At 42.9% G+C, this 21,188-nt stretch overlaps 1 protein-coding gene across 1 annotated transcript in view; it reads left to right on the top strand.

Annotated features, from left to right (window-relative positions):
• Window positions 1–21,188, top strand: part of LOC139048719 (netrin receptor DCC-like) — a 132,462-nt gene that overhangs the window by 68,210 nt on the left and 43,064 nt on the right. The window contains exons 5-6 of the mRNA XM_070523232.1: window positions 2,047–2,100; window positions 9,714–9,983. Of these exons, the coding sequence (XP_070379333.1) occupies window positions 2,047–2,100; window positions 9,714–9,983 (324 nt within the window). The remainder of the gene's footprint in view (window positions 1–2,046; window positions 2,101–9,713; window positions 9,984–21,188) is intronic.

Here is a 21,188-nt window from a genome sequence, read left to right as displayed (position 1 = left end):
GCTAGATCGGTCGTCCCTAAGAGGGAAAAGGTTCGTTAGTGTTCCGGTGTACCATTTGGCGTCATCAGTCTGATAAGAAGCGTTGCGCGAAAGTAGGTGCCGTATAGGCAGGGTGTTACGACATCGCTGATAGGACCCGGCCGGACGCTTCATTAGGACCTCTACAGTCATTACGAGCTTCCTAACAAACCGTAGCGACAACTGTCGCGTGCTGTATCCGCGTTCGCTATTCTTGGTCTATGGTCAACGAGCGTTAGGAAGCGAAGTGCACCGCCAGTTGAGAAGTGGTATTGCAGAGGGCCTTCTGCACAACGGCGGACCTTAGCTACAGGAACAAAGCGTCAATCGTAACATTCTGCGCAAACTTCTGGGACGCTGCGGGATCCAAGTGCGATTGCTCAGCGCGGCGCGTGATGAACTGAGGAGAGAGTGCAGCCAGCGCTGCCTCAGTGCCGCAAACAATAATTAACGGCAAGCACTAATTATCTGGGCTACCTTCTGCGGAGCTGGGCCGATGAGTGCTGACTCTAGTTCGTCTCATTTCTCAGAGCGCCGTTCGCTTGGCCTTTGCGCTTAATTGCTGTGCATGTCCCGCTTTATACTCGTGAATCAATGGAAGTTTTTTCCCGAAGCTCACCCATCTGCACTCAGAGCACATTTTGTGTCTTTTTTTTTTTACCGGTGTTTCAAAGCAAGTGTCTGTATACCACGAATAACATTAAAAATAGAGGTGGAGGAATATCAACTAGTTCGAATACGAATCGAACACGAATAGTAAGGGTGGAATATCATATTGAATACTGAATAGTCACTCGCAAAAGCACATGTTTTCAGCAGGAATATTCATTTTTGGCATGATTAGGTAGCACGCTCGTATTGACCAGTGAAAAGGAAAAAACACCAACTATCAAGCGCAGTTAGGATCAGCTTTAGACACGACTATAGTAATTGGCATAAAAAGAAACTGCACAAATAGCCTCCCAACATCTTTAGAGCTTGGTTGCAAACAAGATTCCTAAGAATTATTGGCTGCTGTATGACCAGATTTCCAAAAAAGAACAACTAAATAAATGGGTATTGAAAAAAAGATTAGAAGTTCTGGAAGAAGAAAAGGCTCCTGTAGGACTTGTACGCCGTAGACTCATAGAAAAGAATCCGTTACAAGGAAAACATAGCTGGTTGTTGCGTAAAAGACAAAACTGCGGCATGAATAGACTGCAAGGAACACGAAATGACAGAAGACGAGCAAAAAAAAAAAAAATAAGGCAGGTAATCATGTAGGGTCCCGGCGCGAGACCGAAACAAAGCTTGCGTCGCCAATTTTGTTTCTGCATTGGTTCGAAAAATTTTGACGTTGTTTCGCCTTTGATAGTTTGCGATACATTAGAGAAGAATAAGCAGACTTTAACTGTCAATTTTTACGAAATATTTGGTTAGTTTCGATATTAGAAAATTCGGAATAGTTAGTTTTACCAATACGAATAGTTAGTGTGAAATATTCGATTCGTATTCGAAACTCCGAATATTCTCTCACCTTTAATTTAAAGTGAATCAGCTCGGTCGTAAATATTTTTTTTACTCCGTCGTTTTGTTATACACCATTTCACTTCCTGAACCTTCCCATTTTTGCAAATAATACCTAGAATAAGAAGAGCGATTCCATTCTAAGACAATATTTTCGTTCTAAACACCATGTGCGAACTAGCCCAACAGCAAACTTTCAAACATCTTCATAGTGGGAATTTTAGTCATTACGGTCTTTTGAATTTGGATGCATTGCGCACTACTGGTTCTCAGTGAAATTAATGGCAGCCTTTAACTGGCACGTGGTGGGGGGTAAAATAGCGATTTCCGATATGAAACGGCTGAACCTTACTTTAGTGCGAAGAAGAAAAAAACAAAAACAAAAACGATTAGTTAAACGTGTCCTAGTGTGGGTGTGTTGCGTAAGTGTTGTATGAAAGTGCAGAAAACTAAACCACGCTTCGCCGTTTTTGGCATGCATAGCGCAAGCGAAGTCAATAATTTTCACTATTCTACTTTCAGCGAGCCCCACGACTCCCGCGACTCCCCAAAGTACTCCCCAAAGCGTTCTCAATGGTAAGTAAGAATATCCGTAGGATTTGTTTCCTTATTTTTGTAATCACTGTAGCATGAAGAAATTGATGATCTGTTATACTCGACCTCTTATATCCCCACGACGTGAACAATGACGAGAGAGACGGATGCGATTTAATGCCTATTCGTCAGTTCTTTATATTACACGCAGGGTAGATACCTGAAGTGAAGGCGTTACGTCTCGTACAACGCGGCGACGGTTGCTCAAGGGATTTGCGACTCGTATTATCTACGTTGCATATACCACGCATGGATCCCGTGGACGGGTCTCGTCTAGTTGTTGGCAGATTGAGGGGTATTCCACTGAGAAAATCTATCGTTTAGCTGTAAAACGGGAATCGAACTTTTTTGAAGTTCCTGTGGTCGGTAAACTTTTGTGGCCGGATGTACGTACACTGTGTGGCGTACACTGTGTGGTCTTCGCTAAACGAGAAAACTGTGATACTGCAGCTTCGCACATTGTTTATAAGAGGTGCAATAATATGATGAAAATGGCGCTAGATAATAAATTGGAACGAAATAGCATACAGCCTAGAAGCGAGTCATTCTTATTGAATGACTAAATTATTGCGCAGAATTTGTATTCCGCGTGCGTTCACTCGGGAACTAAAGCTCCTGCGCAATAACCGTAGCTATCCCGTAGTGCAGAACCATTCGAAACAGTCCTCGCATCCACTGCTCTGTCTCCCTCGAGACTACAATAGGTGGTTGTATGCCTTACACATGCTAAAGAAGCGAATATCCGGTCACCTCAAATAGTGAACTCTCGAGTCGGATGCGATTCATATAGCAAGGATTATTCGGAGCCATTCGATTCGTATTCTAAATTTGAATACTCACACACCCCTATAGAAAATTAATACGATAGGTGGCACGCCACGCTGTGCATTACGAGCCACATCCGACGGCGCGATGCCTCGCGTGAGCTAACAAGCAGCCCACCCCACATCCACGCCGAATAGGGCCGCGATGAACCTCCGCGCTTGAGCACTACACCGGGTCATCGAAGTCTAACTAGCGGCAATTTTAATGAAAACGCTGTGCTAGCTACGCAAAATCTGCTTCCGTATACGGTTTATGCACTTTGGCGTACGTAATTTTCGCAACAAATTAGTCACCAAACAGATATTTAACAGAAACTTCTTAATTAATTTATTTGCAATCACGATTAAGGTGTATGCATATATTTCAAACGTTAAGACGATCGTATTTGTAGACAATCTCACTTTTTTGTTCTCCTGGAACGCTTTTGTTCCGAGATACTTATCCTCAAATTTTGCACCCAGTTAGCTAATTTTGCACTTAGGGGCGTGGGTCTCGACACAACCTAAATTGAAGCGTGTGCGTGGTAAAAGGAAGCAATCAGTATTTGCTTGTTTTCGCCAGCCAATGGCGGCTTCCCATCGGGGGCTCGACATTGTGTCGATATCCAAGACCCTGCGCGAAATTAACTGAATACGGGTCAAATTTGATTATGAATATCTCGGAAGAGAATATTTGGACATTAATTAAACTAAATGAAGTCGTCGTCAAATAGGACTAACGTTTCAAATACAAACAAGTGAACATTCCCTAGCTCGCTCAGCTATTGCAGGAAAAGACAGCCACACAGCACACGTGTAAGAAGGCGGCAAGGTTTATTTTAGCCCACACGAGACCTGGTCTGTCTTCATCACGGCCTGTTAGACTCATCTGACAGTATTGAAAGCCGATGACGTTATTCTGTTAGTGGGTAGTCAGAGAGATATTCAGCTTCCGGCAGACATTTGTGAAGATGGTCAATGCCGATGCTCAAACTTTTAAGGCAGACAATGACAGTCAAACAATGACAGAAGAGGAGGCATTATTCTGACGTTACTTCGGTTTTAAGGCAGATGGTTTAGGCTAGTTGGTTTTGCATCGTGATGTGTGATGCAGCGCGAAGCGGGACAAGGGACTCGCGCTTGCCCTTATTTTTCTGTGTTCTTTGTCCTGCTTCGCGCTGCACCACACAGCCTAGGTTTTAAGTTCACTGGGAAAAAAATAAGAATCATGATGCCTAGTGATACTACTCATCAGGCAGTCACAATGCAGGAAGACGCGATATCGAGATAGCAGCACTCAAAGTGTAATGCGAGAGAAACAGGGCCACAATGAAACATCGCGCGATACGGGGACACAACAAATATGAGGTAGTGCTAGGACTGTGGAAAGGAATCACCATTTCCAGACTTAGGTTTGTAAATTCGGTGTTGCGCCTTCAAAATCCGAAGTCTACTGTGGGTCAGAGATTAATCAAAGGCATGTTGAAAGACTAACTTTAGGGGCCCTTGAATAATAAGAAGAAAAAGAAATAAAAAGCTACAAACGATTGGTGTTGGGAGGAATGGGTTGGGGTTACTTTCAAGTTCGGGAGGCTCAGAGCAAAACCCGTTTCGAAAATGAATTGAGGATAATGAAGGAACAATAGATGGGCGGCTAGGATAAATAGGCGCATGTATAAAAGTAACTTCGACTCAAAGTGGAGACAAAAAGAAAAGTTGGGAACTAACCCGTTAACTTTGCATAATCAATATGGGCAGTGGCAAGGAAAATAGCGTTTAACATAAAGTCGGAGCCGCATAATCAGCATACTAGATAGGCGCCATGAATGTAGAGAAAACAAGCAATGGAACTATATCCAACAGCAAAAGATAAATGAAATCAGAACAGAAAAGATTTATCCTAATTAGAGTGCCTGATTGTTCGAAGCCAGATTGTGGTGTCTGAGGACGCGGAGTTATGGACTATTCATGAGTAGCGTGTGAAAATAGCACAGGCGCCGTTATGGATGTTTTGTTAGCATATCACGTTATCAATCTAGAAGTAAATAAATAAATGAAGACGCAGTCACCCAGACCCAGGCCCTGGGTGTTTAAGATAATGAAAGGAAGGTGAATGAACCTGCTGTGGAGAGAAATAAAGCAAGAAGAAGAAAGGCCGGGAATTCAGCCAGACGAGCATGCGGTTTACTTCCCTACATTGGAGGAAAGAAAAAAGGTAGAATCTAAAAATGGAGAGAGCTAGCACTGTGCGCACACAGTAGGATGCACAGCAGGACCGCAATCGGCCACTGAGGCTGATGTTCTTCAAAAGGAAACGCCTGGGTGCCTTCGTGACCTGACGGACAGCCTTGTCAGTGCAGTCGTTACCGATGATGCCACAGTGATCTGGAAGACTCTGAAAGTTGGTATCGTGCTCTTTTTTCCCATAGCATGTTGGTTAATTTCTCTTATTTCAATTGACATCTGCTCGTACGTACAGATTTCTAGCTCTGAAGAGCTGCTTTTGAATCGCAAAACACGACCCATTTCTGTGCTGGTTGGTCAGCGACATAATTGATAAGGCACGGAGGGCTGCAAGTTCTGTTGCCATGGATGCCGTTATGTGAGACACCTTGAATGTTATCGGGATCCGCACACGCACATCCGCACACGCTGTGTAAATATAGTAAACGGCAACTCGAGAAATGGTGGCATAAATGTACTGAACGCACGGAACGAACAGAACACGACTTTTCAGGGCACTACAGTACATTATTTTAAGGCGAAAGCCTTTCTAGGCTCATGGTGAAGTTTGTGTCAGCAAACCTGACCGCCGGTGTGTCCGCTGAAGCGTCATCACGCCATATGAAGATAGATTAAACACAGATTGAAGAACGAAAAATGATTGATAGTGACAGTTAGTGAATGATAACGTTATAATAGAGATTGGTAAAAGGTAATAATGGCTAGTAATGAGTAATGATCACTACTAATGACTTGTAATGACTACGAAATGACCAATATGTCTAACGACGGCTTGTTATGACCACAATTGATTACAAATGACTAAAAACGCGTACTAGGGAGCAGTAATGACTAATAATGACTGAAATGACTTGTAATGACCAGTAATGACTGAAATTCTTTTAAGATGGGATTTGAATTGGTCAGTGACACTTATTATGATATCCTTCGTCTCAACAGAGAAACCACAGGTTTAAAAAGATTTTCGACTATGCATATAAATGCCAGGAGTGTAAGGAACAAAGTAGATGAAATTCGCAATATGATGTCGTCAATAGAAAATAACTTTGATGTTATATGTTTCACGGAAACATTGTTATCACAAAAGGACCACATACCTATTTTTAATGAATATCGCTCGCAGCACATAGCTAGAATCAATCAAAGGCGGTGTAGCTATGTACATAAAAGAGGTAACGTTTTATTGTAGTGGAAGAATTCTCTGTATTTACTGAACAAGTAGAGTGCCTTAGTGTATATTTATGAAAGACCATGGCATCGGTAATGTATAGGCCTGCTACTGGCAAAAAAGTTTTTTTTTTAATTTCTTAGACGCGCGTTGCTACCACATGCCTGTTCTAGCAATGAACCTGTGATGGGAGATATAAACATAGACATGACCTCACATGACACATGGGAATGGCATCTGAAATCAATTCTAGCTTGCCACGCCTGCACAAACCACGTTAAATTACCAAGCACACTTACAGAGAATAGCGCTACATCGATTGACATCTGTGTTACAAACTTACATTAAGAAGTATTTGCCGCAGTTCTTACAAGTGATATAAGTGACCATTTACACCTATTTTCTGTTACTAATTGTACCATCAACAACCGCGCTAGCCGGGCACCTTGATATCGTCGAATTATAAATGATTTTTCTTTACATCTTCGGGAATGAATTGTAGTTGTAGAATGGCAGGCGGTCTACAATGAAAGTGATGTTTACGCAGCTTTTAACATTTTTCTTCCTAGCATGCAAACCACTTATGAATCGGCTTTCCCGCTATACCACATGAACGAAGCAGAAATAAGAAATTACGAAAACCTTGGATAAACCGTCATTTGTATAATGACGTAAAAAAGAAAAATGCGTTGTACCACCTTTTTCATAAAAACATGTAATCAAGGACAGTTGGCGATATTTAAAATATTCAGAAATCACCTGCAAAGCTAACTAAAGAAAGCTAAACAAGATTACTATCCACAACTGTCTTCTGGCATACGTCACGAAGCGAAACTGATACGCAATGCAGCGAATAAAATAAGCAGAAAGTCGAGTATTGCGTCGCAGATGGCATTACTGAACAGAAGCCAAATAACGAGCATGAACGAACATTTTGTTGAGGCTGGTTCATGTACCTCGAGAGGAGGCGAAAGAAGAGTTGTTCATGCAATAGATATCCCGCCGGTGACTAGCTCCATTTTTCTGCAACCGACAGACAGCGTTGAGACGCAAAATCTTAGACAAAATGAAGAGCACAGCCTCGGCAAGACCTGATGGAATTCAACCGGAGCCCATCCAATATGTCTCAAGCGAAATAAGCTTCGTTCTAGCTTATATTGTTAATTTGTCAATATCTTCAGGAATTTTTCCAGAAGCGCCGAAGACCACTCGCATAACACCAATCCATAAAGGTGGTGCGAAAGATGAATTCTCAAATTAGACCAATGTCGGTCTTAAATATATTTGCAAAGCTTTTGGAAAGCGTCGTGGTTCAGAGGCTGTGGTCTTTCCTGACTAAACACAATGTAATCTCAAAGTACCAATACCGTTTCCAAAAGAATAAGTCAGCAGAGCAAGCACTTCTAGATATCAAGGATAAAATAATTGAGAGCATTGTAAAACAGGTTACATTTGGCCTTTCTTTAGATTTGCAGAAGGGTTTCGGCTCGATCAATCATAAAATATTACATAAACTAGAAATCTACGGAATACGCGGCGTCGCTAATGATTTAATAAGAAGCTATTTAACGAATCGAAACCAATTTGTTCAGATAAATTCTATTGCCTCTGGCATTTCGCCTCAGGGTTCAAAACTGGACCCACTATTCTTAATTTATGTAAATGATATTGTACGAATACCCGACTCACCTGACATGGCAATGTATGCCGATGATACTAACGCGTTTTTTAGATCCAATGACACTTCTGAACTTTCTGTCAGCGTTAATGCATATCTAAATCGCTTGTCAGTTTGGCTGAGAGTAAATAGTCTTGAAATAAATACTGCAAAACAACATACATCTTATTCGGGGCTGGTAAGAAGAACATACCTAATGACATTAACATTTATTTCAATGGTACAGCGATTAACCATGTCCAAGAACAAAAATTCTTAGGCGTGTGGTTTGATGAAAATTTTACTTGGGGATCGCATATAAGGATGCTATGCAATGACCTTTCTAAATCTGTCGGTATCATTAACAAGATAATCCAGCTGATTCCGCTTTGGCTCAAACAACAGTTATACAACACTCTTCTTTACTCTAAACTCTGCTACGGGGTCCTGGTTTGGGGAACAACTTCAAAAACAAACTACAAGTTAATTCTTTTACAGAAACGAATCCTTCGTATATACTGCAATTACCATGGCCATTTTGCAGACCTTGAAACAGCTCCATTATTTCACCACTACTCCCTTCTTTGAGCAGAAAGAATATATTATCAGAAGCGTCTGATCACCATACATATACGAAAATTATTTACCAAAATAGACAATGATGACATATCTCGTTATTCACTACGCCGGAATACCAGACACTTACCGAAAACAAGAACAAATTATAGAAAACAAACATTCATATCTTAATCGATAGAAATATTAAGCAAAGTAGGAGAACTGCTAAATTTTAGTGCTTTAGAAAGCTCCTTCAAAAAGAGCTTAGTGCATTATTACTCGCCGATGGCGTTTGCTTTCACTAACTATTGATATTTTCGTTTTATGGAATCTGTATGTATGCTTGTGTGACCTAACAAAGAGTGTATATAGATAGCATTTGTGCTCATTTTTATGTGGCTTCCTCATTCCAATGAACAACTGTAATAATTTTTGTTACTGAAATTCTGTTCTCTTGTGCGAAATGTATGTACGTTTTATATGTATTCACTTGTACTGATTATAACCGCTGTTGTAACTGTGGAGTCTGGGACCTCTGTCAGGCCTTCGTGCCTTTAGTCCCAGTCTCCCCTCGCTCGGACGAGAGATAAAATTCATTCATTCATTCATTCATTCATTCATTCATTCAAATGACCAATAAGTCTAACGACAACCTGTAACGACTACAACTGATTACAAATGACTAAAAATGCTTAGTAATGACCAGGAATGACTCATAATGACTGAAATGACTAGTAATGGCTACAAGATGACCAATATGTCTAATCACGAATTGTAACGACTACAATTGATTACAAATGACTCAGAATGCCTACTAATGAGAACAGGCAAAGAGAAAAAGGTGAATGATAAAAGGAGGAAGAGTAGGCTTTCGCCGTTCACCTCTTACGAGAGATCTTAACAGACTCTGCAATATTTTTGATGATTTGTTAACACCACCTCCGCATCTTAGAGGCCAAAAGATAAACGTAGCAGAAGGGTAAATATAGCGACTTGGTGGCCCCACCACCTCGTTTTCAGAGAACTGGTCATAAAATCACGAAGTCCGTCCGTCCGTCCGTCCACGAGCCACCCTACTCACGCATACAGAGATCAAAGAGAGTGCATACTTGTTTTGCACTTATGTCGTTAACAATGGCCACTTAATTATCGTGCTGTATTGCAGGCCCTACGAGCATCCAAGCGGTTCCATTGTCGAGCACGTCGGTGCTGCTGTCGTGGGGTCCTTTGGCACCGTACGTGGTAGGAGGCCAGTACCGTGTGCGCGTGCAGAACAGTGATACCTCGCAGCGCTTCCTGAACGTTGGCTATGTGCTCTCGGCCATCGTTCAGGATCTGGACCCCACGGAGAACTACACCATTTCTGTGCAGTGGTGCCCCTCGCAGAACGTCTGCAGTCCTTTTGTGTCCACCACGCGGGTTGCTAACGCACCAAGTGAGTGGTGAATCTCAGTCTGTTTTGCTTAAGGACGTTGAGTGCCATCAACCGATCATTATAATCATTATAACAACCAACAAGTAACGCATGACAGCATCCGCTATGACGGCCATCCAGAGTGTTGAATGTGGCTGTCATGTGAGCAGTCGATGTTTTTATTGTTTCAGTTTGAACGCGATGAAGAAAACATCAGAATGTTTCGCATAACGTATGTTGTAATCGGCGCATTCAAGTTCCCCAACACCGGAGCAACATTTGTGGAAGTGACAAAATGTCGTTCCATACTGCCCATTGAAGACGACAATCATCGGCATAGGTACTCGTTGGGGCATGCGCATAATAAATCTATAAGACGGACCAGAGAAGTACACTGGTCTGCGGACTGTTGGCCACAACTTCAGGGCCCTAGCCTTAACGGAGTACTGACATAAACATTTCGTTTCTCACTTTATTGCTTCATTAAATGGCTCTCAAATCTACAGTCAAGATGTGAAGCCCCAGTTCTAAGGACCAATAAACCACTAATTGTGGCATTTTTTTCATGTGACCAACTTAAAACACGCGCGAAGTGGAACGTAAACGAAATGCTGTTCACATGCTGTTCACATAGCTTCTCAAACCACTGACGCCTGTCAGAGTAGCGCAGTTATCGCAAGCCCGAAAGCTGGGCGCGCGTTGCCACATCGGCCTTTCTTTCCTCCTTCGCTCTGCATTTCTCCGCATTTGACGTGAAAAATTGGATATTCTTCGTCCTCTGCTTTCGTTTCCCTTGGAATGCGGAGTGCCCCTGACACTTTTCTTTCCTATTATCATTTCGATTGCTCAATGTGCTCGGCTTTCAACGAGGCGGTCGCGGTGTGGCTTGGGACCATTGTACTTGGTTGACTGACCAGGGGGTAAGTGGTTTGTGATTTAACGTGACCACTACCTCAAGTTTTCAGTTCTGATAAGAAGCCCACGCAGCGACTCGACACCCTTAGAGCAGCGTTATACTTGGCGTGTATCTTGAACTTCATCGCATCAAAAGACGATGTAATTGATGATTCGTTGCGCTTTCCAGAAACTGAGGCCTCATACCGTGATTACCGAGGTGGCAGCTATATATGAAAAATGCTTTCCGCCAGTGTACTCCTCTAATCAATTTCACATGCAACCATCAAAAGAATGCTTTCACTGCGCAGAGTGGTGTCAATTTGCATGTTCTTTTTCATATATATTTTGTTTGCCCGTAGTTAACCGCATCAAGTTTTGAACTACGCGTACGGTGAAAGTACGTACCAGATGTCTGAAAAAGAAAAGCAAATAAGCACCGGCACTGGATAATATGAATACCTTTATTGATCTTATAAGGCAGTCCACATTCACCGCCGCACCTAAGCACAGTCCTTCTGTGTGGGCAGGCCGTGCCTCAACAGCCTCAACAAAATAGTGAAAATTGATTTAACATTTAGTAGTTGAAACATTAAATACTATTAAATCATCTTTGGCATCAAGGATGCTTTAACTCGTTGTTTACAGTATTACATTTATATATTATATTACAAAAACATTTAGACAGCGCAATTGTCCACTGAAGAATATATAAGAGAGCAGATAACACACATTAGTTACATATTGCATGCACATGCACATTCAAAGAAAACGTAAAAAGCAGTTACATTTCGATTGAGGCGTACATGGTGTAACTGCTAACAGAAACAAAAATGGAGCATGACAACTGCAGTAGGTGGTAGCCGAATGAACCGAACGTCACCGTGTGGTACAAGCTGTGTCTAGTGCTTATGACTTCACCTGAGATCTTTCGAATCACTGGCGGATGCTCGGTTTTTAGGCAATACTACCACTATTAAGTGGCAAACGGTTTCCTGGATTTGACAGGCACTCTTGTTTTAGGTTAAGAACAGTTACTACAATGCGTTTAGGTTACAAAATTGATAAGCTGTCGGCAGAGCTCAAACTTAAGAAGTGTTAAATTTTTGTATTGCTTAGTAGAAGCACTGGAGGGATAAAAATGTTTGTTCTGTTACTGCAAATGCACTGAGCTAGAGAGCACTATATCAGTGCTCTCATATGTACATAAATTTGGGACATTGAATGTTAGTGACATGGGTTGGTAGAGAATGTGGAGCACGCGCGGCATTCAACGGGGAACGTCTTTTAATATTTGATTACAGTGCCAAACTTACTCATACTCAAATAGTTTCGCTGATGTCACCTGTAGGGCATGCTCTAGCCAAAAGTCAAGTGTGGCTTTATTATTCTTATTATTATTAATTTGTTTTCAACATATATATACATTTAACAGGAAAGAGAGAGCGAGGAGCAGGCTGGAAACTGCCACCGGAAGGGGCACAACGCCTGCCTACTCTTCAGAAGGTAGGGGACAGCAACACAGAAATGGAAGATAGGAAGGAGGGGAGGAAAGAATCAGCAACAGGGCAAATCTAAAAGAATAAAATAAAACACACATTGCTTATCATACACAGTAGGGCCGGTCACTGAAGGTCAAGCTACTACAGAATGTTAAATAGAAGAAATAGTATCGACGCCACAAACCTGAACATAAGTTAGTTAACTCTAGAAAAGTAGAGTGCGACGAGCCTGACCACGTTTAGACGCACTACCAGTGGGGTACAAACATTTGTCGAGTGTCGTACACCGTAGGGCAAAAAGATGATAGACTCACTAGTGACATGCGCTGCGCACTGAAAGCGGGACACTCAAATATAAGGTACTGAAGGTGCAGCAGCCGCAAGACGTACACGATGGACTGGCCACTCGTCCTTGTCTGTATAAACGTTCGCGCACGTTCACGCAGCCAACCCTCAGCTTGAGTAGTTGCGCTTTAGCGCGATGACGCAAGCCTCGACCGCGAACATGGGACGGGAACGTTCCATTGGCGACGCGCTGGTCTGGATGCTGCTTTATTCCGGAAACACTTATTCACCCAGTAAAACTCTATAGTTATGTGTGTTTGGAAACCGTATCAGTGTACTGGAAACTCATGCATCCAAATAATGCTACTGACGCAACTCTGTCGACATACAGTGTAATAATAAAGTCGCACTTTCTCCCGAAAGGCGAAGCATTGATTGCGAATGCAAATTAGTGGACTGGGATACGAAGTAAGGATAGCAGTTTTATCGGCCGTATGAACTTGTAAACATAGGCATACTAACTAAATTAACAAGCATGGTGTCATACACGCACAAGAAAACACGAACGCATCTCACTCGATGATCGCGGAAACTCGCTGTAAACAACGCTGGAATGAGGAAGCATGGCAGCAGCAGCGAGCGAATTGACCTTCCTGCTGTCTCTCTCATCAACGTGAACTAAGCCGCGGAAACACGGCGCGCGGCGGCTTTCAAGATACAGCAGGTCGGAGTAGGACGCGCCTACCATCCCCCCGAAGCCTTGCGCGACGGAAGACGGCGCGCTTCTTCCCCGCTTCCCTCCCTCGCGTGCACGAGATTGAGCCGCGATCGCCGGTTCACCCTCACACGCTTTCGCTAGCACATACAGCATACGGTGCGCGGCGACGATTTTGTTTCACTTTGACTTCATACGAAACGTCACGGCGACGGCAGAAATGCGCCTGGAGTGTCCATATAATTGCTATCGCAATAAAATGCTTTTACGCTAAAGCTATCCATAACAGCCGATGCTAGTGAGTTGTGATGGTGGGCATATTATTACCAAAGGTGGCCGGTGAGTCGTAAGCAGCACTTACGAAATAAGAACTGTGTATTCGGACTTAGAATCCGAAGGAATGACCAGCTCTCGTAGGAGACAATTCATGGTCACTTCAACTCCCTGTGGATTCCCTCTCATGAACCATGCAGTATCACAGGGCTCAGGTACAACGAAGTCATGGTTTTATGTAGAATATATTTGTTGCAGCGCGAAAAGCGGTAGACTAATTGACACGGCTAGTTGGCCGAGTTGGTGATTGAACATGTTCCTAGGGGTGGGCAGAGCAACCAGGACAAAGAACAAAAGGAAGTAGGCGATACGAGCGCATACTAACAAGTGATTTATTTTTTCAAACAGGCGAATAAATATACAGATAAATATCATTCCAGCTTCGTGCGAAAGAACCATGCGCGTGGACCGTGGCAAAATGAGTGGCCGCGGTGGTAGGCATCGGCTCCACAGTGCGTCAGCATCTTTGGCGGTGGCACACGGAAAGGAAGCGCCATCGTTCCTGATGCGCGATAGGCTCGACGTACGTTTGAGAGCGCTGCAATACTATAGCGCACGAACGCAGTCAGATGGTTTTATTCCATAGATCGCGGGCTTTCTTTAAACGCCGAAAAATATCCCCCCCCGCAGCTGTACATTGCCACAAAAAATTGCATCGGTCATTTCTGTGAACCCCCTTTAGAACTAACTCACTGAAACACACTTGGCCCTAAAGTGGATATTATGTTTGTTTCATAATTGATCTTTCAACAACCGTTGGACAAATAAAGTTTATTCCTATCCTATCCTATCCTCATAATTGATCTTAGTTAATCAACTAATTAAGCGGAATATAAAAAATGGTCTAACGAGTGCCACATGACGGCAAACCAAATGTCGTTGGTTGCATTCAGCTGCGGTTAACCACGTTTAAAATCCTCGGTTGAAGTTACCTGAAACACCCTGTATAAGCGATTGCAACACAAAATATACAAATCCAAAGAACGGACGATCAGAAACAAGGCAAATAAAGCAAAAAAAAAGCAGGAAAGAAACAAGGCAAACATTGAAAGTGATCTTCGTGCCTTGTATCAAGGAGGATTAGCTCACGTGCGTAGTCATTGTCTGATAGTGAAACCGAAGCCTGGTTGACGCACGTGTCTCACATTCTTTTAATGTGGAAGGCTTCGATAATTTGTGAGTTTTTCCACAATTATGAAACATAAACAGAGCACTGGTGTCGTCCATTCCTTGTCCCTCATCTGTGTCGCGCTGCACTTATGCGTCAAAATGGTAACTTACCAACTCGCCAAACTTGCTGTGTTGATAAAAATTTGCTTTTGCACGTGCGCTCACCCTAGATGATACATGACATGAAGGTTTCCTTGCACTTGTTGCATTAATTTGTTATCTTCTTTGCTTTCTTTTTTTGCTTTCTTCGCCCTCTTGTTTCGGATCGTGGGTTCCTTAAATTTTTACGTTTTGAATTGCAATCGCTTATACATATATACGGTTTACAATAAAATATTCAGCTGAGAATAGGCGCACGTCCTGCGTGCGTCATCTACGTCTGGGTCATTTCGCGTTGCAACAAATAGGTTACCATACCAACTCGGCCAACTATTGATCCTTTCGTGTAGGATACAGACAGGATCGGCGTTCACTCCAACATTTCTGGTCATGCTGATTCTTTCCTCCGCACAAACTGTAATGAAGGAGGGGATGCGAAACGCATCTGCCAGTGCTCCAATGTAGCGAGAGAGAGAGAGAGAGATAGCTTATTTTGCATACTGGAGAGAAAAGGATTTCCTCATGCCTGTGTGCAACATCTAGGACCAAATTCTCGAAGCTTTTGTTCGTAAGTGCTCTTTGTCATTGGCCAACCGACTTAGCCAACCGACCAGCATCACTATTCGTTGGCATATTTATTTATTTATTTATTTATTTATTTAAAGTAGCTTACAGGCCCCTTGACAGGGCATTGAGTAAGGGGGGTAACAGAAGTGCAAAGTGTCTCGATAGAGTACAAACATACGGCTCAAATTTGCAATTAACACAAAGAAACGGAGGAATCGATGATAATGTGGTATGACGGCAATATGAGTTTGGGCAGGAAAGAGGATAACACGAAAATATTGGCTGGCATGATACACATGGCAAAATTGCCCGCAAGAACTACAATGTATACCAATTACAATGACGACAGTAAAAGGAAAAGAAACGACAACCAAAGATAGACAGCCCAATATGCGGATACTAGGCGCAGAAACCGTTAGCATTGTTTGAAAGACGCACAAGGGTAGAGCATAATAAAAACGCAGGGTCTAATCGCGTGCAGAGCAAAAACATTTTTCAATATAAGAAATGCAGTCGGGTGCAAAGTGGGATAGGGAAAAAAAAAGCAGGAAAGCACGTGCACTGGTACAAGAAATGACGGATGTCTTTGGTCTTAAAGCGGCAAAAATAACAAATAAATAAATACGTGGATGACATACAGGACATGGCACAAGAAGTAAAACAAAATTTGAGAAACTAGTGGTAAATTTTTATTGCGAAAAGAGTGCAGAAGTTGACGGAAACTATCGTGGTCTGATTCGGATGCGATGTTCTCTGGAAGACCATTCGACAAACGTATGACGCGAGGAAGAGCAGATGAGTTGAAGGCATCAGTTGACCCATATAATTGCGTGAAACTTAAGTGATTATGCAACCGACGTGATGTAATGAATGGAGCATCAAGGTGAAGTGGGAATGGTCTGTTGCTGTATGTGTATTTGTGAAAAAGGCATAAAAAGGCAATGTCGTGGCCAGTACTAAGGGGTTGGTTGAAGTGAAATGTTGAGTTTAATTTGCGTTATGCTCAAATGATTGTCACACTTGCGTGAAATGAAACGGGCGGCCCTATTCTGAACCGCTTCAAGCATGTTAATGAAATCATTGTGGTAGGGGGACCACATAGACGCGGCGAATTCAAGCTGCGGGCGAAGAACGGTTTGATCAGCTGGTTGACGAATATGAGTGGGACAGCTATTTAAATTTCGACGTAAATCTCCTAAAGATTTTGAAGCTTTTGCGCATATGGTGGTAATAGGGTAAGACCAGGAGAGGCTGGGTGTGAAATGCATACCAAGGTACTTATAAGATGATGCCTGCGACAGTTGGTAATTATTAATGGTGTAGCAGTAGTTGGAAATGTTTTGCTTGCGTGTGAAGGAGATTATTTTGCATTTTTTTGTATTCAGTGACATGAGCCATTTTTTACACCAGTTGGAAATTCGGTAAAGGTCGTTTTGCAGCGTTAAGTGGTCGTCGGTACAGGTTATTGGACGATATATGATGCAATCATCAGCGAAGATTCGCATGCAGGAAGAAATGTTCTCTGGCAAGTCGTTTATATAGATAAAAACAATAGGGGGCCGAAGACGCACCCCTGTTGTACGCCCGAAGTTACGTGAGGAAGGGAGGATTGTAAACTGTTAATAACTGTTAACTGCTCGAGGAGTGAAAGGAAGGTACGGAGCCAAGATAAAGTTAGCGAGTCTAATCGGAGGGCAGATAATTTAGAAATCAGGCGGCAATGGGCGACACGATCAAAAGCTTTTGAAAAATCAAGAAAAATAGTAAGTCTGGAGGTCATTGTTCATGTTGCAATGTAGTTCTGTACTTAATTCTAGTAGCTGGGTTTCGCAAGAAAAAACTTTCCTGAATCCGTGTTGGTTGTTAAAAAACAAATTATTAGATTCTAAGTGTCGGTAAACATGAGAACTGATTATCTGTTCAAGAAGTTTGCACCAGATGCAAGTTACGGAAATTAGACTGTAGTTTTGAGGAATATCTTTATCACCGGCTTTAAACACAGGCGCTATTTTACCAATTTTCCAATCGGGGGGAAGTTGACCTGTCGCTAAAGATTGCCTGAAAAGGTGGTATAAAATGTTAGCAAAAACGGAGACTGTGTTTTTAAGAATTCTAAAGTTAATATTGTCAATGCCGGCTGAAATGGATAATTTAAGGTTATCAATTAGAAGTATTATGCCCTCGGCAGTCATTTAGATCGGTTCCATATATGCGAAGTCAAGTTCAGGTACGTATGAAAGGTCAGAATGGTCTTCCCTGGTGAAAACAGATGAAAAGAACGTGTTGAATGTCGAGGTGCAATGACTGTCTGAAAGTGGAAAACGATCATCGTCTAGCAAAGATATCTGTTGCGGATCGTGATCGGAGGATACAAGTATCGAAAACTTCTTAGAATTAGATTTCAGAAGGGAAGGTAAATCAGAAGAGAAATATTTTGTTTAGCAGATTATACTGTGGAACAGTAGTTTATCATAAAATTTTTGTATGCCTTCCATGCGGAAGGCGTGCCATGTCGCTTTGCTGTGCGGTATAAACGTTTGTTTTTGTTTCTGAGCTGCCGGAGGGACTTAGTAAACCAGGGGTTCGATTTATCGTTTTTGGCTGTTATGAGCGGGACGTACTGATTTGCTAGCTCACACAATTTGTCTCGGTAAAGCACCCAGTTATCATTGATGGGATGACTGTCGAAGGATGATGGGAATGTGTCAGTGTAGAAGGTTTCAAGTTCGACGTTAATTTTCCTGTAATTGGCTTTACTGTAATCGCGAATTTTTGTGCTGTCGCTGCCGGAGAAGGGTAGTGGAATGTTAAGGGAAACTTGAAGGAGTCTTACTAAATATCATCTTACTAACAGTTCCAGCGTAAGAACTTTCTTGCGAATATGGACCATAATGTTTACTGAAGAACCGCGCACAAGGCGAAAGAAAGTTTCGCGTCTCTTCGCAATTTTAGGCGGCTGTAAACAAATGAACGTATGGTAGCGCGCTTTTTGTTCCAGACACAGCAGTGCTTAGCTGAAGTAATTGCCGGCGCCGACTGCCAGATGAAGACCGGCTGCTGCAGCCACCGCCACTGCCATCGCAGCAGCAGCAACGATAGCACCCGAAAAAAAAGGCCGTGATGAGTACGTTACCCATTGGTTTATACTGCTGGCACAAAAAGACTATGGCTGTTTGTTTTTCATGCGCAAAGACGGCTGGAAACACTCTGTTAATCCTATCAGTGTTTCTAATCATCGTGGAATTACTAGGTGAAGTTGTGCAATGAGTTATTTCGGGGGTACGTTCGTTAAGTTCCCAGGAACACCTACTTTTTTTTTTCAGACTGGTGGCACCTGCGTCTCATTTCTTCCTTCCTGGCGACGAGAAGGCTGAGATAGTTTCCTGCATTCCGTATGATAAAACTGAACATCAAAACTGAGTTTCGCTTGGGCCGTTCCCAACATCTGGTGTCAGTGGTCGTGACAATTGTATACATTGAAATTGTTCTATGAAACAACTGCTATAAGCTGCTTTTTTTCTTTATCCTTTCTGCCCTTGCATGCCGTCGAACAACGCATGAATTCTAGAAAAAAAATGTTTGGAGTTTCCGAGCAAGCTTGATTATAGTTCATTCACGGGCCTGTTTCTTGGCAAAAGGGACTACACACGAAGAACTCTGTTTCTACATGCCTCTATCTACAACAGCGTGGTACTGCGAATGCAACCATGCATTCCCAGTCAGTCAAACGCCATTTTATTTTCATACGACACGATGCAGTGCTATTCGCGTCCAGATAGTGTCACTGTTGGTCTCGTGCATGTCATTTTTTATCATCTGGGTTAAAAGAGGAACTTGCCCTATACAATCATGCTGTGACGCAACACGGTGAATGAATGAGGCGCGCCGCGGCAATAGGTTGTGTCGGCCGCAACAGCAACGTTAACGCCGTGCCACAATCAGGCAGAAGTTGCCACCGTTCTAGAACCTTTGTTTAAGACAGCTTTCATTGAGAAGCTGGGCGTGCATGATGAGGAATTTCGATCAAGGAGCATGCGCAGCAAGTAAGGGTTTATCAAGGAGCTTAACACTTTACAGATGCACCCCAGGAGCTCGCCAGTGTTTCGGCGGAACGTGGGCGAAAAAGGCGAAGGAAACGCCTACGCGTGTGCAGTCGGTATTCTCGGTAGTTTTGCGTGCGTGGCGGAAAATAGATTGCGGGGTTATGGAAGACAAATTACTTCCAGCAGGGGAGAAATGGTCTTAAGCTCGTTTGTATCGTGCTACGCACGGAAGCCCACGAGTGAACATTTTTCTCATGAAAGCGCGGCGCGACTGTAGGTGTATGAAGCCGCATTTCGATGGGGGCGAAATGCGAAAACACCCGTGTGCTTAGATTTAGGTGCACGTTAAAGAACCCCAGGTGGTCAAAATTTCCGGAGTCCTCCACTACGGCGTGCCTCATAATCAGAAAGTGGTTTTGGCACGTAAAACCCCAAATATTATTATTAGGTGTATGAAGCGTCGCCGTGTTATTGCCACGCACGTGTTCTGGGTGTTACCCACAAATTTCCTTTAGCGTTGAGCTTGCTGCTGCTGCTGCGCTGTCATCTTGGGGATAACATTCTTAGCACACCTTTCGCAAGATACCTCGAGTGCTCTTGAGAGCTGCCTGCAGCAAGCATCTGTAATTCGTTACGAGGTCATGTGTGGTCGCTGAAACACTCGCCACGCCATCTGGAGTATATATTATGGATTGCGTACATATGTATATTGAAAGTACTACTTTAGCAGAAGTCAGGAATGACCGTTTGGGATAAGTCAGCGTGCGTGCTCTCGTTTGCGGCATGTTCATTTAGGTACGCTACTTGCAGTTCATTGCAACTACCCCTGTTGAGGTATTCTGTAAGTATACACCTAGTGGACATGTCCATCTCGTATGCTGATGAAGTGCTGAATGGCTGGAGGTGCTTGTCTCCTTCTGATGCGTATCCCAGCCCACTACTCCAATGTAATTGACGAGACCAGGTTAATGCGAATAAGTTACCGTCTCATATCATAGACCATTCGTGAAGGTTGTGAAGTTTCCTTTCGTGGAAAAGTCATGGGATTGAAAGGGCACAACACGAGAGGTCGACCCATGGTACAATCATAAATGAAGGGAGAAGTGCTTTATTGAAAGGCAAGGATTTTTGCCGGTGTGTGAATGACATGTTTTCATATAGGGCGCGTGTATGCGATGTTGTTTTCATTGAGAGGAGGAAGAAGATCAAAAGATAGGAGGGTGTGAAAAAAAGAGTGAGTAAAGTTAATGGGTATACATTCAACGGGCATACGATGTTCACTGTGCCCTGCGTGCAATGTAGGAAAGGAAATAGCACGCTTATTCTGCAATTGCTACCTCATTGCACTCCAAAGAACCATCCTATTAGTCGCACTCAATGTACCTCAGGGTTTGCACCTTGGGCTACGACATGTACTTGGACCGTGAACTAGTACTACCTGTATGTATCCGTGCTACTAAGGCGCTCCTAGCTTTTCCGATCTTAACAAGATACTTTAATCGTGTGTGTTATGTGTCGTGTTCTCTGTTTATATCGATTGATTTATCATCGCACTTACCTGCAGTAGCATGCCAGGCGTGCCACCAGGCAACCCTCTCCAGTTTTCAACAAAGAGCCT

The sequence above is a fragment of the Dermacentor albipictus genome, chromosome 1 (genome assembly GCF_038994185.2).
Source record: "Dermacentor albipictus isolate Rhodes 1998 colony chromosome 1, USDA_Dalb.pri_finalv2, whole genome shotgun sequence".
In the NCBI taxonomy this organism is placed as follows: Eukaryota; Metazoa; Arthropoda; class Arachnida; order Ixodida; family Ixodidae; genus Dermacentor; species Dermacentor albipictus.
The sequence above is the reverse complement of the archived record's forward strand: the minus strand, read 5'-3'. Positions and strand labels throughout refer to the sequence as shown.